Source organism: Pseudorasbora parva, chromosome 11 (assembly GCF_024679245.1).
Source record: "Pseudorasbora parva isolate DD20220531a chromosome 11, ASM2467924v1, whole genome shotgun sequence".
In the NCBI taxonomy this organism is placed as follows: domain Eukaryota; kingdom Metazoa; phylum Chordata; class Actinopteri; order Cypriniformes; family Gobionidae; genus Pseudorasbora; species Pseudorasbora parva.
Window position 1 is genome coordinate 7,827,514 of NC_090182.1, and position 17,500 is coordinate 7,845,013.

At 38.4% G+C, this 17,500-nt stretch overlaps 1 protein-coding gene across 2 annotated transcripts in view; it reads left to right on the top strand.

The window, feature by feature from the left end:
* dock2-like (dedicator of cytokinesis protein 2) overlaps positions 1 to 17,500 on the top strand; it is a 156,382-nt gene that overhangs the window by 115,187 nt on the left and 23,695 nt on the right. For both annotated transcript variants that reach the window (XM_067456911.1, XM_067456912.1), the window contains exons 27-34: positions 8,546 to 8,644; positions 9,600 to 9,694; positions 11,894 to 11,972; positions 12,091 to 12,191; positions 12,342 to 12,400; positions 12,480 to 12,628; positions 13,919 to 14,004; positions 14,278 to 14,434. In XM_067456911.1, the coding sequence (XP_067313012.1) occupies positions 8,546 to 8,644; positions 9,600 to 9,694; positions 11,894 to 11,972; positions 12,091 to 12,191; positions 12,342 to 12,400; positions 12,480 to 12,628; positions 13,919 to 14,004; positions 14,278 to 14,434 (825 nt within the window). The remainder of the gene's footprint in view (positions 1 to 8,545; positions 8,645 to 9,599; positions 9,695 to 11,893; positions 11,973 to 12,090; positions 12,192 to 12,341; positions 12,401 to 12,479; positions 12,629 to 13,918; positions 14,005 to 14,277; positions 14,435 to 17,500) is intronic.

A 17,500-nucleotide genomic window follows, 5' to 3' on the forward strand; every position in this document is an offset into this window, starting at 1 on the left:
CCTACACAGTTACAAAGATGCTGCCTTAAATTTGTTAAGTACAATCAACTTGGATGCTTAAGTTATTTGAACTTAAATTACATTAAACGGACTTAAAAACATCATTATCTGAATCTTGCGTAACTTGTAAATAAAGTTGAAGATTGCTTAACTTTTTTTGATGAGCTAAAGCAATGTAAAAACATACGCTGTCATAATTTGTACAGTGTAGTAAAAAAAAAACCTTTACTAAAATGTATTTAAATAAGTTTATTTCATACTAAGCATACTATAAAGCCATTAACATATTTAATGACATACCACTTGAGACTTCCTGATATAAATAATATAATTAAACTTTGTTTGGAGGACTTATTTATTGCACAGTGCACGTTTCTTAATATTAAGCCTAAAATGTGTTTTAATATCACTATTAGTGATGGTAGCTGTCATGTGTACTAATCTTAGGGACAAACTGAAAAATCAGATCACATCCAAACAAAAGACATACAGTAAAGTACTTACAGTAAATATGTAAACCTAAATATATTTGTAGTATACCGAGCATAAAATAAAATGTTGATTTTTCACTAGGGATATTTAATTATTTGATTAGTTTGACAGTTTTAGTATTGGTAATGCTAGTAAAATTCTAAATTAAATTATTATTATTATTATTATTATTATTTACAATGATCTGGTTCTTGTATTAGTTCTAATTTTATGTCTGGTTTGAATTAGAATTTTCACACAATTCTATAATATAATTATTATAATATTATTATATGTAATCAATTGTTTGAAAAGTCTTTTAGCTATTTTAGCAATTTTAGTCCTGTAAACTCTGGCCCGATTCTGTCTAGAAGCCACCGAAAATCAAATTAACATTTTAGCAGAGATATGAAACGGTGGGGGTCTGTGTGGATTATTTTCTCAATGAATAACGAAAGAAACAGGAAACAGATCAGAAGAGATAAGAGATGTTTGAACAGGTGTGGCGCTGGAATCAGGATGAAGGGATATTCATGACTCATGTGTGCGTGGTTTTATTTTCATTTGGCAGAGTGAGCCATCTGTCCTTATAGATGACACCGCTCTATTTAATTAGATTTATTACATAACACAGATTACACCTCTAACGCTACCGCTGCCCTGCCTGCCATTTCTCTGTGTGTGTGTGTGTGTGTGTGTGTGTGTGTGTGGCTGCTTTGTTGGCTGTAGATTTTCATCAAACATTGTGTCCTTTTCTCTGCCTTTGGGTGTTTGTATGAGTTTGCGTCTACATATTTACTTAGCTATACTTTAGGGACAAATTTGTCCTTCTGGAGTCAAAAAAAATCTGACTAAAGGACATACAGGGACGTCCTTAAAAGAAAGAAAAAAATGTCATATGTATAGTGAACACATTGTCATGTTCAAGAAACCAGTTTGAGATGACTGAGCTTTGCAACAGGGTGTGTTATCCTGCTGGAAGAAGCCATCGGTAGATGAGAACATTGTGGTCATAAAGGGATGGACATGGTCAGAAACAAAACTCAGGTAGGCTGTGGTGTTTAAACAATACTCAGTTGGTACTAAGTCCTCAAAATATGGCAAAAAAAATATCCCTAACTCCATTACAGGACCAGCTGCCTGAACCGTTGACGGAGACAGGATGGATCCATGCGTTCATGTTGTTTATGCCAAATCCTGACCCTATGAATGTCGGAGCAGAAAGTGAGACTCATCAGATCAGGCAACGCGTTTCCAATCGATCATTGTCCAGTTTTGTTGAGCTGTGTGAAGCCTCAGTTTGCTGTTGGTCTTCTGCTTGAAGTTTGGACGTGTTGTGTGTTCAGAGATGCTCTTCTGCAGAGCGAGTGCTGATTTGAGTTAGTGTTGCCTTTCTCTCCGCTGAACCCGTCTGGCCGTTCTCCTTTGACCTCTGGCATCAATAAGGCGTTTTCACCCACAGAACTGCCGCTCACTGATATTTTCTACTCATTCTTTTCTGCTCATTCTCTGTAAACCCTAGAGACGGTTGTGTGTGAAAATCCCAGTAGATCAGCAGTTTGTGAAATACTCACACCAGCCTGTCTGACACACGTTTAAAGTCACTTAAATCACATTTCTTCCCCATTCTGATGCTCAGTTTGAACTTCAGCAGATCGTCTCAAACATGTCCACATGCACCGAGTTGCTGTCATGTGATTGGCTCATTAGATATTTGTCTAAACGAGCAGTTAAACATGTGAGCTTATAAAGTGGCCGGTGAGTGTATTATTAATACAGACAATATTATATATTATTTTTATGGATGCATGGTAAATGTTTCCTTTGTATTTTAAAAATGCAAAAGGTTTGTGTATTATAGGTATGTATTATCATTTTTGTGTTTGGTCTCTCTGCTGCAAAGCTGCAAAATAAACCAGACTTGATGTTGATAGTTTCTGTGGTCGTGGCTCCTAAACGGTGGTCCTACATCATACAGTGAGAGAGGTTCAAAGACGTCAGTTGTCACGCTCTGGCGACCAAAGATAGTCTGCGATAATTTTCTGACAGTGTCAGAAATTGAGCACGATCATCTCACAGTGTGTTTGCTGCTACGACCTACAGTGTCCTCTACTAATATTGGAATCCTGGGTAAATGAGCAAAGGTGGCTGTGAAAATAAATCTGCATTGTTTGACCTTTTGATCTTCCATTCAAATAATTCACAAAATTCTAACCTTTCATTGAAGTAAAACAATTAAAATTGGGAGAGAAATCTCATTGTGAAATACATTTTTTTCTCCAATGCATGTTGGCCACAATTATTGGCACTCCTGGAAACGCTTATGAGTAAAATATCTTAAATAAAATAAATAAAAATAAATAACAGACCAGGGTGATTCGGAGCATTAAACTGTCCAGCCATGACGTCCTGATCCACAGGAGGAAACACAAAGACCAAATTCCCTTAAAGGGTTAGTTCACCCAAAAATGAAAATTATTTCATTAATTACTCACCCTCATGTCGTTGGACACCCGTAAGACGTGTTCAGGATACAAATGAAGATATTTTTGTTGAAAGCTGACGGCTGAGAGAGGCTTCAGAAAGGCCTCCATTGGCATTCAGTACATTCCCACTGACCCACTCACGAGACCCATAAAGGCACTAAAGGCGTCGATACAATGTCCATCTCACTACAGTGGCTGTACAATCATTTTACAATGCGACGAACGTAGTTATTGTGCGCACAAAAATCAAAATGCGCGAGAATATGACGCAGGTCCACCGTTCGAATACATGACCCGGAAGAGGAGGAACGCCGCTATCACCTGAGTTCACGTCCGAGACCTGCACGGAAGACAATATCTTGGCGGATAAAGTCACTATTTTGATTTTTTTTGCGCACACAATATTCTCGTCGCTTCCTAAAATGATTGTACAGCCACTGTAGTGAGATGGACTTTGTAATGTCGTCTTTAGTGCCTTTATGGGTCTCGTGAGTGGGTCAGTGGGAATGTACTGAATGCCAATGGAGGCCTTTCTGAAGCCTTTCTCAGCCATCAGCTTTCAACAAAAATATCTTCATTTGTATCCTGAACACGTCTTACGGGTGTCCAACGACATGAGGGTGAGTAATTAATGAAATAATTTTCATTTTTGGGTGAACTAACCCTTTAATCATTTATCACAATGAGTAAAACCACAGAATATAGTTCTGATGTGCAGCAAAAGATTGTTGAGCTTCACAAAATAGAAAGTGACTGCGGGAAAATAGCTAAAGCATTGAAAATCCCCATTTCCACCATCAGGGCAATAATTAAGAAGTTCCGATCAACTAAAGATGTTATGAATCTGCCTGGAAAATGTAATCAAACAGCCCCTACATCACCACATGTTGTTTGGGAGGGTTTCAATAAAAATCCTTTTCACTCATCCAAAAACAAACTCCACTATATTCAGTTGTCAGACATGGGATGAAAAGTACCCCATGTCCCCAGCTAAAAATGCAGCTGGATCTTTAATGTCGTGGGCCTGTTTTTTTGATGGAGGTCCTGGACATCTTGTTCAGATACATGGCATCATGGATTCTTGCAAATAACAACAGATACAAAACTAAAACAAAACTGACTGCCTCTGCTAGAAATCTTATAATGGGGCGTAGTTGGATCTTACATCAGGACAATGATCCAATATCAACACACAAATGTGTCCCTGAACACAAAATGAAGCCTCTGCCATGACCGTCCCAGTTCTCTGACCTGAACCCTAAAGAAGATGAGCGGCTGAACCGAAGAGAAGATCTGTGAATCTGGAGAGATTCTGTATAAAGGAATGGTCTCTGATCTCCAAACTCATCAGGCATTATAGGAGAAGACTAGAGCTGTAATCCTGGGAAAGGGTCATTACAATAATTGGGTGCCAATCATTTTGCCCAATGTTAACTAGAAAAAATTTATTTATTTTTTTTCATTTATTTCATAAATATATTTTGTTTTACTTTAAAGAAAGGTTAAAATTAAGTGTATTTTTGGAATGAAGGATCAAAAGGATAAACAATGCAGATTTATTTTCACAGCCATCTTTGATCATATTTACAAGGGGTGCCAATATTAGTAGAGGGCACTGTATTTTCAATCTACTGACTAGCCAATACAAGTGCAAAACAGGTGTATTGATCAATGCGACATGGCGCTAAAACCAAACTCCATTTGCATTATCGGCATGCGAAGTTGTCCCTAACCATGACCGTGTCCGTATTCTGCTCTTTCACTTCCTCTTTTATCAGTGCACATACAAACCACAATTGCCAAAATGTGGTTTGTTTACCACTAGCATGCTGATGACATTTTATTCCTCTCTACTAACTTGCATTGTAGCCTACGATTCAATAGGTGTCATCATCGTACAGTCTACATATTTTACCCAAGTTTATTAGATCCATGTACAGTCTGATTTGTAATGATCTTATAGGATTGCTGAAATCGCACAGGCATTAGGCAGCTTCAGTAAATACACATGTGATATGTGTTGTGTGTCACACTGCAGACAGACAGCAGTGGGATGTATAACACACAACAGATAAATCTCACCACACACACACACACACACGGTTTAAAGGAATAGAGGTGTGTGTGTGATCAGCATATTTGCAGCAGCAGGACAGATCTCAGAGCTCTTTAAACAGCTGATGGGAACTGTCTCAGCACAATCGTTTCAAACTCTTCTCTTTAGACTCTGTCTGCCTGCTGGGTTTATCACATTACTTTTCAGAAGTTTTTCTGTCTGGAGAAGAGTGTCATACTTTCAATTGTAATATATTTTTTGTGTATTTTAGTCAGGGCTGTTTTGACGCCTTAGGCAAAATCCTTATTGGTGTCCCCAGTCAAATTAAAAACGTTGTTACTGCATTCCCTAGCTGCTAAGAAATTGTTCTCAGACATAACTACATAATTATTATGTTATTATTACATTTCAAATGAAAGTAATAGGAATAAATGCTGATTCAGTGTGTTTTTTGTTTGAACTTCCCCTTTAAATAACGTAACTTTACATGAAGCACCATTAGAACTGAGCGAATGGATTCAGCATTTAACACCATCCGTAAAGAGGCGTTACAATCGTCAAAGTGATTTAATAAAGGATGTATTAATGTTGTGAATTAGCACATTTTATTATCCTATTTTTTAAATGTGCCGTTAACGTTTTATATGGGACAATTAAAAAACACGGATTCTTTTAACAATGCATTGCCGCAAAAACCTTTTGGAGGTGCAAGTAAGAGAAGAAAAGCTTTATAGAGTCAAAAGATAACACACTTTATCATGAAATGCTGAAGTGAGTGTGAAGTTATACTGAGCAATGCTATCTGCCCATTTCACAGCGTGATTTCTCCTGCCATAAATACTGCCCTAGCAAAACACAGATCTGTGCACTTTTTACTCTTCCTGTTTTTTAACTGTCCTTTAATTTGAATGTAGCTATATTGTATGGTTTGAAAAGCATTACCTTGCCAAAGCATCCAAACGCAAACGGGATATGCACATTTTTTTGACCGTAATTGACAGTACTCTGATCCAGTGGCATACAGGAATCTTCAGATTGACAATTCTCTGATCCAATAGTGTGAGGGAACTAGTGGGGGCGGCAATAACACCCTTCACACACACAAATCTTAATCAGATATGCGCACATTTTTGTCACTATAGTCCCCTTTATCTTGCTCACTGGGTTTGTAGAGCTGTATTCTTAATGCACTACATAAGCTGCTTACATACATTTATTGTGAAAGTTGCTTATACAAGTAATTTTTTATTGAACATGTTCTTCAGGTTTATACGTCCAACTTTAATATATATATATATATTGTATAATATATACTATATTAAGTATAGTATACACTTACATATTTAAGTATACAATTTTTCACTTACTATTTATCTAACAGTTTAAATGTTTTTTCATACATAAATAATATATAGATGGATTTAAGGGGGTTTCTCATAATGGTTCATCATATTTGGGGGTCCTTGGCATCTTAGAATTTGAAACCCCTGCTGTTCGCTTGTGCCTAAAAACGGCGCTGATTCTAGAGAGTATAATGGTCCCATGATGCATTACTGATGACATTATCATTTTCAAAGTACTAACATACTGTATCTATTATGTTTTGCAACTTTAATTTTAAACTTAAAATGTACCAATCTTCAAAAATTGGGGGTCAGTAAGATAAAAAAAGAAAGAAATGAATACTTCATTTCATTTTCATCAAGGATGCAAATGAAGCAGCACATTTGTTTGATAATTATTAGAAATGTGTCTGGAGCAAATCAGCATGTTATAATGAATTCTGACGGATCATGTGACACTGAAGACTGGAGTAATGATGCTGAAAATTCAGCTTTGATCACTGGAATAAATTACAGTTTACAATACACTGATCAGGCATAACATTATGACCACCTTCCTAATATTGTGTTGGTCTTTCTTTTGCTGCCAAAACAGCCCTGATCCATCGAGGCATGGACTCCACTAGACCCCTGAAGGTGTGCTGTGGTATCTGGCACCAAGTTGTTTGTAGCAGATCGTTTAAGTCCTGTAAGTCACGAGCTTGGGCCTCCATGGATCGGACTTGTTTGTTCAGCACATCCTACAGATGCTCGATTGGATTGAGATCTGGAGAATTTGGAGGCTAAGTCAACACCTCAAACTTGCTGTTGTGCTCCTCAAACCATTCCTGAACCATTTTTGCTTTGTGGCAGATGAGCTTTATCCTGCTGAAAGAGCCACAGCCACCAGGAAATACTGTTTCCAGGTGGACATGGTCTGCAACAATGCTTAGGTTGGTGTTACATGTCAAAGTAACATCCACATGGATGGCAGGACCCAAAGTTTCCCAGCAGAACATTGCCCAAAGCATCACACTGCCTCTTCCCATAGTGTATCCTGGTGCCATGTGTTCCCCAGGGAAGCGACACACATGCACCTGACCATCCATGTGATGTAAAAGAAAACGTGATTCATTGGACCAGGCCACCTTCTTCCATTGCTCTGATCCAGTTCTGATGCTCACGTGCCACTGTTGGTGCTTTTGGAGCACCAACAGTGGCAGTTTGACCTCCAGTAGCTCTTATGTTTGATCGGACCACACAGGCCAGCCTTCACTCTCCATGTGCATCAATAAGCCTTGGCCACCCATGACCCTGTGGCCGGTTCACCACTGCTAGACGACTGGATCAGAGCATCTCCAAAACTGCAATGACAATTTGGCCCTTGTCAAACTCGCTTAAATCCTTACACTTTCCCATTTTTCCTGCTTCCAACACATCAACTTTGAGGACAAAATGTTCACTTGCTGCCTAATATATCCCACCCACTGACAGGTGCCGTGATGAAGAGATCATCAGTGTTATTCACTTCACCTGTCATACTGTTATGCCTCATCGGTATTCACATAGAAAACATTTAGTTTAAATTGTGATTAAAAAATTCATAGTTTTTACTTAATATTTTTATCAAATAAATGCAGCCGCAGTGAGCATGAGACTTCTTTAAAAAACACTTTCCTGACTTTTGAATGATAGTGTATATTGTTTAATTAAGTGTAATGAACATATTTTTTGTGTAAATCGTAAGGCTGTTTTTGATTCTGCTCCATCATTTGCAGGCATAAGACACTTGATCTTCTTCAAATATTTATATACTGTTTTACTTCAGATGTTTGACAATAAACTGCATACTTCGTTTCATTAATATTCACACACAAGTTTTATCAGCAGCGTACAGTCAGTATTGTGAGGGCTCTGTGAGTGATGTGTCTCACCTCTCTGTCTCCAAACATCCATCCATCATCCATCACTTTTCCCCTCCGCCTGTATCATTTATCATCTGATCAGAGAGGGGGGGCACATGCAGAGTGATGGTGGAGGGGAAATTGGACATCGATTTGAATGATTGAAAGATTTTCTAAACCATCTGAAATGTTGTTCATCATCTTCTGTCCCCTCAGCGGAATCAGAGCGTCGAGACATTCAGGACTTTTGCATTTGTTGTTGTTGAAGTTTAGATTTCATCCTCGTCTCTCTCTGTCCCACTCTAGTCTCGTGTGGTGGCCTGTATGACAGCGATTCTCAGTCAGATGAGCGACAGGCACTATTCACGCTACATCGAGACCTTCAGTGGGACCACAGACCTAGTGGTAAGACTATCTATCTATCTATCTATCTATCTATCTATCTATCTATCTATCTATCTATCTATCTATCTATCTATCTGTCTGTCTGTCTGTCTGTCTGTCTGTCTGTCTGTCTGTCTGTCTGTCTGTCTGTCTGTCTGTCTGTCTGTCTGTCTGTCTGTCTGTCTATCTATCTATCTATCTATCTATCTATCTATCTATCTATCTATCTATCTATCTATCTATCTATCTATCTATCTATCTATCTATCTATCTGTCTGTCTGTCTGTCTGTCTGTCTGTCTGTCTGTCTGTCTGTCTGTCTGCCGTCTATCTGTCTGTCTGTCTGCCGTCTATCTATCTATCTGTCTGTCTGTCTGTCTGTCTTTCTGTCTGTCTGTCTGTCTGGCTATCTATCTATCTATCTATCTATCTATCTATCTATCTATCTATCTATCTATCTATCTATCTATCTATCTATCTATCTATCTGTCTGTCTGTCTGTCTGTCTGTCTGTCTGTCTGTCTGTCTGTCTCTCTCTGTCTGGCTATCTGTCTGTCTGCCTGTCTGTCTGTCTGTCTGTCTGTCTGTCTGCCGTCTATCTGTCTGTCTGTCTGGCTATCTGTCTATCTGTCTGTCTGTCTGGCTGTCTGTCTGTCTGTCTGGCTATCTGGCTATCTGTCTATCTATCCATCCATCCATCCATCCATCCATCCATCCATCCATCCATCCATCCATCCATCCATCCATCTATCCATCTATCTATCTATCTATCTATCTATCTATCTATCTATCTATCTATCTATCTATCTATCTATCTATCTATCTATCTATCTATCTATCTATCTATCTATCTGTCTGTCTGTCTGTCTGTCTGTCTGTCTGTCTGTCTGTCTGTCTGTCTGTCTGTCTGTCTGTCTGTCTATCATGTGGTTCTGTTTGATTCAGCAGTTGAGTACCTTGTGTGTCTGTTCTTGCAGGACTTCCTGATGGAGACATTTCTGTTGTTTAAGGATCTCATTGGTAAACATGTCTATCCATCTGACTGGGTCACCATGATCATGGTGCAAAACCGGTGAGAGCAAAAACGAACACAAAAACACTAGAGCTCCTGAGATGATCTACACTTACAGCCACCATCAGTCTCAGAGATCTCAGAGTCTTCTGGAGTCTTCTGTTAAAATTGATTACACTTCAGACAAGAGGTCAATGAGAGAGAAAGGGAGATTTAGAGAGGAATAAACCTGCAGACACAGAGAGAAACGTCATATACTGAGCTCAGTGAAAATATGGATTGTTCGTGTACGTGTTTGTATGTTTGTGAGTTCTTTTTAAAAGCAGACAGTGGCAGTATATTGTGTTTTATTGACCTCAGTATATTTCCCTGGAATTCAATATCACAGTTTTTAAGTTCATCTGTGTATAAGGTTGCACAAAAACACTTTCACTACACTTTACAAGCAAAAACATTTAAAGCTTAAACAGTTTGAAAATGCGTGAAAAAGTGAATATATACACTATATTGCTAAAAGTATTGGGACACCCCTCCAAATCACTGAATTCAGGTGTTCTAATCCCTTCCATGGCCACAGGTTTATAAAATCAAGCACTAGGCATGCAGACGCTTCTACACACATTTGTGAAAGAATGGGTCACTCTCAGGAGCTCAGTGAACTCAAGCGTGGTGCCGTGATAGGTTGCCACCTGTGAAAATAAGTCCAGCCGTGAAATTTCATCACTACTTAATATTCCACGCTCAACTGTTAGTGGGATTATAACAAAGTGGAAGCAATTGGGAAAAACAGCAACTCAACCATGAAGCGCTAGGACAGGTAAAATCACAGAGCGGGGTCAGCACATGCTGAGGGTCACAGTGAGCAGAATTCGCCAACTTTCTGGAGAGTCAATCGCTACAGACCTCCAAACTTCATGTGGCCTTCAGATTAGCTCCAGAACAGTGTTTAGAGAGCTTCATGAATGGGTTTTCATGGCCGAGCAGCTCATCCAAGCCTTATATCACCAAGTGCAAAGTGTGGTGTAAAGCGTGCCGCCACTGGACTCTAGAGCAGAGGAGACGTGTTCTCTGGAGTGACCAATCACGCTTCTCTGTCTGGCAATCCAATGGACGAGTCTGGGTTTGCCGTTTAGACAGGAGCAGTATTTGCCTGACTGCATTGTGCCACGTGTAAAGTTTGGTGGAGGGGGGGGTTATGGTGTGTGTGTGTGTGTGTGTGTGTGTGGGGGGGGGGGGTCATTTTTCAGGGTTTGGGCTTGGCCCCTTAGTTCCAGTGAAATAACTCTTAATGCTTCAGCAGACCAAAACAATTTAGACAATTTCATTATCCCAACTTTGTGGGAACAGTTTGGGGATGACTCCTTCCTGTTCCAACATGACTGCGCTCCAGTGCACAAAGCGTCGGTCCAGATAGACATGGATGAATGAGTTTGGTGTGGAGGAACTTGACTGGCCTGCACAGAGTCCTGACCTCAACCCAATATAACACCTTTGGGATGAATTAGAGCAAAGACAGCGAGCCAGGCCTTCTCATCCAACATCAATGCCTGACCTCACAAATGAGCTTCTAGAAGAATGGTCAAAAATTCCCATAAACACACTCCTAAACCTTGTGGAAAGCCTTCACAGAAGGGCCAAATCCATATGAAACCCTACGGATTAAGAATGGGATCTCATTAAAGTTCATGTGCATGTAAAGGTAGACGTCCGAAAACTTTTGGCGATATAATGTGTTAAAAAATCCTAGCTGATTTAAAGACATTGAGACTCAATGATGAAGAAGAAATGTTAGCTGCATTTAAACACTTGAGCTGATGAATGATGTTCAGACATTTATAAATATGAATCAATTATCCAAATACTTTATTTGATTTCATTTGTAAAAACTGTGGATACATACATAAGTTTTATGTTCATGAACTTTTATTAAGAATCAATGTTCCAGTGTTATATTAGTATCGAGATACTAGTTTATAATCCGATTTTGAATATTTTTGTTTTTGGAATTTTTGTTTTAATTTCAAAGTAAAAGTTAAGCCATTTATTTTATTTTATTTTTTTAATGAGCCTATATAGTTGTATTTTTATTTATTTTTATTTTTATTTTAGATCAAGTTAAACTAGACGAAAATTAGAAAAGTTGCCTTACCAATCAGCTGAAGCAAAATTATTTATTTTATTTTATTTAATTTCAAGTAATGTTTTTCTGTGGTTTTAGTTTTAGTTAACAATAATAACCCTGGTATTTCGTCCAATCAGAGTGTTCCTCCGAGCGATCAACACATACGCCGACACCATGAACCTCAAGTTTCTCGACAACAACAACTTTGAAGTGCAGGTCAGTGTGTGTGAGTGTGTGTGTCTCTTTATCGAGATCAGATTTAATTCGTTTTAATAGCCCTGATATCATCTCTCATCCTGATTTCCTTTGATCATAATTTCTCTCTCTCCTGTAGTTATGGAATAATTACTTCCATTTGGCTGTGGCGTTTATTACCCAGGAGTCTTTGCAGTTGCAGCATTTCTCTTCCACCAAAAGGACCACAATTTTGGCCAAGTGAGTCTTAAACCAGAATCATCCCAGTTAAACCAGCGGAAGCTGCTTATAGACACGCTCTATTTATAATGATTTCAGAAGTCTGGCTCTCACCAGTATAGAGAAATCATAACACATATGGGTGCGTGCTGCCTGCTTTCTTTCATTCAGATACGGGGACATGAGGAGGCTGATTGGTTTCGCTATCAGAGACATGTGGTACAAGCTCGGTAAGACTGTGTGTACTCATACACAGTGATATGCATTATGAGTTTAATGTCTATGCTAATTCATTGTCATAACTTCCAGGTATGAATAAGATCTGTTTTATTCCCGGGATGGTGGGTCCCATTTTGGAGATGACGCTCATCCCTGAGGAAGAGCTGCGGAGAGCAACCATCCCCATATTCTTTGACATGATGCAGTGTGAACACAACCACTCAGGACACTTCAAAAAGGTTCTCTCTCACACACACACACACACACACGTGTGTTTTTGTTAATGTTTTTTATACTGTACAAACCGTATTTTCTATCCCCTTACACTGCCCCTGCCCCTAAACCTACCCATCACAGGAAACATTCTGCATTTTTACTTTCTCAAATGATTTATAAGCATTTTGAAAAGTGAGGACATGGCCAATGTCCTCAAGTCACCCTCTTCTTGTAATACCTAAGTCATACCCATGTCATTATACACATTTGTGCCCTGATATGTCACAAAAACATGCCCCCACACACACACACACACACAGACACAATCTGTTTTTATATCATGGTCGAGACCTTTGTTTTATTTTTGAGTTTTATTTCCATTATTCTTTTAATAAGCTAAACTCCCATATTGAACATTTGAACATGCAAATAATGCATAATTTAATACTTTTATGAAGCCTTTATGGTCTACACAAAACCTAACATTCCCAAACATTTATACACTGTGTGTCATTGTGGGGACTTCACACACATTCGTATTATTGTTTGGATAAGTTAATTATAATTTGCATAGGCCAGCACAGACTGAATCTTTTTTCTTTCTTTCTTTTTCTTTCTTGTTTTTGTTGTAAAATATTTCTATGGAATATTTCGATAATTCTATATATTTAAAGAAAGTGAAATGTGTTTGAAATATTGTTATAAATAGTTCTTTGAAATATTTGTCATTCTGCAAAATAAATTTAAAATGGTCAAATGAGTTAAATATGTATATAAATATATATTTGGAATATTTCTATAATTCCGATGAATTTAAACATGGTAAAATTTATTTTAAAAAATGTTTTTTTATATTTTCCTGCAATATTTGTATAATTCTTAGGAATTTATTTAAACATGGTAAACTATGTTAAATATTTTTTTTAAATCCCTGGAATATTTATATAATTCTGGGGAATGGATTTAAGCATGGTAAAAGTTGTTAAAATAATTATTTTTTAAAGATTTCTTTGAATATTATTTTACAAACTCTATGGAATAGATTTAAAGTTATAAAATACATTTAAAATATACATTAGCAGGTTTAGGTTTGAATTAAGATTGATGTTGATTGGTTTTTTTTTTTGTTAGGACATCACAACATCTAGGTTTTGCTCTCTCTCTCTCTCTCTCTCCATCACATAAGCAATGAAAATAAAATCAATAAATCAATCAGTAAAAATACATGAATACATTTTATAATCAAGAAAATAATTAAGACAATAAAAATAAATAATTAAATAATAATGATAATCTCATTCTTATTCTCTCAGTTTGAGAACGAGATCATTCTGAAGTTGGATCATGAAGTGGAAGGAGGCGGAGGAGACGAGAGATACATGGAGCTGCTACAGAGCATGTATGGACGGACACACACACACACACACACACACACACACACACACGCACACACGCACGCACACACGCACACACACACACACACACACACACACACACACACACACACACACACACACACACACACACACACACACACACACACACACACACACACACTGTGGTCTTGTATAATCTTGGCTTTGCTCCATAAGAACCTCTAAATCCTCCTAAAATCTCTGAATCAAACTAAAGCCAAGAGCACCAGAGCTGGTCTGACCGTGTGCCGCTTCAGTCTTTTAGAGTGCGCTCTGGGACGCCCCCCGCTGCTGACCGAGGTGCAGCACTTCGTAACCCTGGTGACCGGCCTCCTCGAGCGTCTCCTTGACTACCGCACGGTGATGAGCGATGACAGTCGAAACAACCGCATGAGCTGCACCGTCAATCTTCTGGTAAGCCCCGCCCACCCACTGCAAAAGCACTCTTCATTTAACACCTCACACACATTAGTTCATTAGTCTGGTCTGATCATTTGGCTTGAACTAAGTCATTGATCTCCTGATGGGCCCAAATGGACGACATGTCCAAATAAACTTCTCAATTGACCAGTCATTTGATTGAACAAACTCGCAGATGAAGATAAATGTTCCCGCGCAAAGACTGGAGGTCCAGCCCATAACAAACAGTGAAGCAATGAGCAAAAACGACAACAATTTCAACTTTAACTTAGAACTCTTGCCTTGGCAGCTAACTGAAGTAAATTATTGGTAAATCAGAAAGTTTTATAAATACTATGTAAGGAATAATTGACGACGTGCGGTCGAATTATTAGAAAAATAATACCCACCCGATTCTACTGCTGTACTGCAGCTATTAATGAAGTTATTAGAGAGAGAGAGAGAGAGAGAGAGAGAGAGAGAGAGAGAGAGAGAGAGAGAGAGAGCTTGTGTGAATTACCTATGCATCTCTAAACAGAGCTGTTATTACCTCACTAGTGAAAAAAAATTCATGTGTAGCCTTTAAAGCTACACTGTGTAACTATTTTTATTTATTCTTAGCTAAAAACACTTAGTTCTTTCAAATATATGTGCTCATTAATGTATATTTACTTCTTTCAAGTAATAAAGTATTCTCGTAAGTTTATAATATGCCATTGAAAATACATACGGGTGAGGGGTTCGAATGCCGGTCGCCATGTTGCTCCTCCATCTTGAAAGTACATTAGCCAAAGAGGGACATACCCGTAAATTCAAGCTTCGCCTTTCGCGTTTTAACACTCGATGGCACCGTGTCGAATGTGAAGAGGGGGATTGCTGTGTTAATCTTGGACTAAATCGGCCACTGTAGGAGTTAAAACGAAATCAGAATTGAGAGGAACAGAAACTAAAATTCACTGGATGGTCATATACCTTTACACCGCTAGATGGGGGAAAATATCACACAGTGTAGCATTAAGTTGCTTTATGTTTCCGTTATTACTGTTAAAGCCCCACTTGGCTACTTTTGCTCTCGGGGTCCCCCTACAGTTTGGAAAAAATTATGTCCTCAACTACTGTCGTAAACTCTGTAATCCTACAACAGGGGATGCCATTGCGCGTGCATTTGTTGACATGACAACCCTGATAGCCCTGAACTAGTGATGCGCGGGTCGTCTCATAACCCGCGGACCCCGTATGTCTATTTAATGGTCGCGTGTGCGCGGCGGGTTGTAAAAATATATACAGTGGTGCGGGCGGGCCAAATAACTTCATAAATGCGTCCCGCGGGTCGGTGCAGCACTAACAGTTCCCCTGAACACTGCAAGAGGATTTCGAGTTCTTCTGGCGTCGCGTGTGAAATGTCTTCATCCCAGGTAACGTTACAGTCAGTGGCATATGCTTCAGCATGTCATATGAATATAATTTCATGGGTTTTATTTTTTTCAAACGCCAAATAATCACGATGCTCACGTTTACAAGCCAGCGTCATTATAGTAGTCTATTGGTTACCGTTTTACAGAATCTACATGATACTTCAGTTCAATGTTTGAGTGGTAGCTCACCGTAACAAGCAAGACAGCATCGGTCGGGCACGCCTCCTTCAGCTCACGCCGACGAGCAAACGCTGGTCACATGTTGATCCTCGTCCTGCCTTTAATCCGATCACTTTTTCGTTTCCTCTTATTGCTTTCCTCCAACAAAACCTTTTCTTTCTTATGTGTCTGTGCTGCTTCGGACATGACTATATTATCCGACGAACAAAGTTGGGCTCGCACGTCTGAATGTAAGGAAGTGTGGGTGTTGGTGAAAGTGACTTATATGCCGTAAAGCAGTTGAATTTTGTAGTTCTTTTTGTTCTCGGGTTACTACCCGAAACCCGAAGTTTAAAAGTACGATTAAAAACGATACAGACCCCGTCAGGCTATGGCAGACGTGTCATTCAACCTATTGTAAGTCGATTTATCATCACAAGAGTCTTAAAAAATATATTATGAAGGTTGAAAAGTTACCTAGTGCTGCTTTAAAGGTAGGGTAGGTAAAAATTAAAAACCTTTTTTTCCAAATTTGTTTTAACTTTCTTTATATATCAATACATAATTAAAATGTAAGTACTCTGAAAAAGAGAGCATACAAATTGAGTGTCTGTAGACCTCTCATGACTGTTTTTAAGACGGCTCATTATTTCCATTCACTCCACCTTCTCCCTTCTGGGCTCTTTCCAAAGCCACGCCCACAAAATACATGAACGCTTCACCGAGCAATCAGCTGGAAGAGGCATTATTGACCTGAGAGGAGCGGTGTGTATGTAGTGACATCATATCAGAATCACATGTAATAAAACATCTTAACTTTATCAGTATGAATATAAACAAATAAGATGTCTTTTAGCACTCACTATCAAGCTACAATACCGGTACTGGTAAAGTTTAAAATATATTTTTGTTTGATTTGGTAACGAGCTAGTTATATTTATAAGGCAAAGAAAACGGGTAGCATCATGTTTTTCCAATAACATCAGTTATACTGTGATGAAGATGAATTTCGTGTAAGATTCATAACATATACTGTTTTGCATGTAAGAGTTTCCATGATGAAAGCATTGTTGAATAGCAGCTAAAGCTAACTTAGCTCTAAAAAAAAGTTCCTGGATTGGGTGTACTAGCTTTTACACATGCATTTTGTTATCTAAATTAAAATTTTGCAAAATTCAACACAACAGCGATCAACTTGAGCTAAGCATATTGAGTATTTATCATCTCTACTAATGGCTAAGTGTATAATATTATGAGTATTATATTATAAGTAACTTTATGCTAAGTAATGTTATGTTAGCTATATTAGGAAGCTTCATGTGCTCTTGATACATGCTTCATGAAAACATAAACCAAAAAAAATGTTTAATCAAAATGAAAAATTACCTGTCCAGCAGAAATACAGTCAGCAATGAGTCGTTTTTCAGGTCCCTCAGTTCTCACCATCGTTGAAAAGCCACGCAGATATTTACTCGCGTTTGATTTCTTTGTTTATCCAAAGACTTTC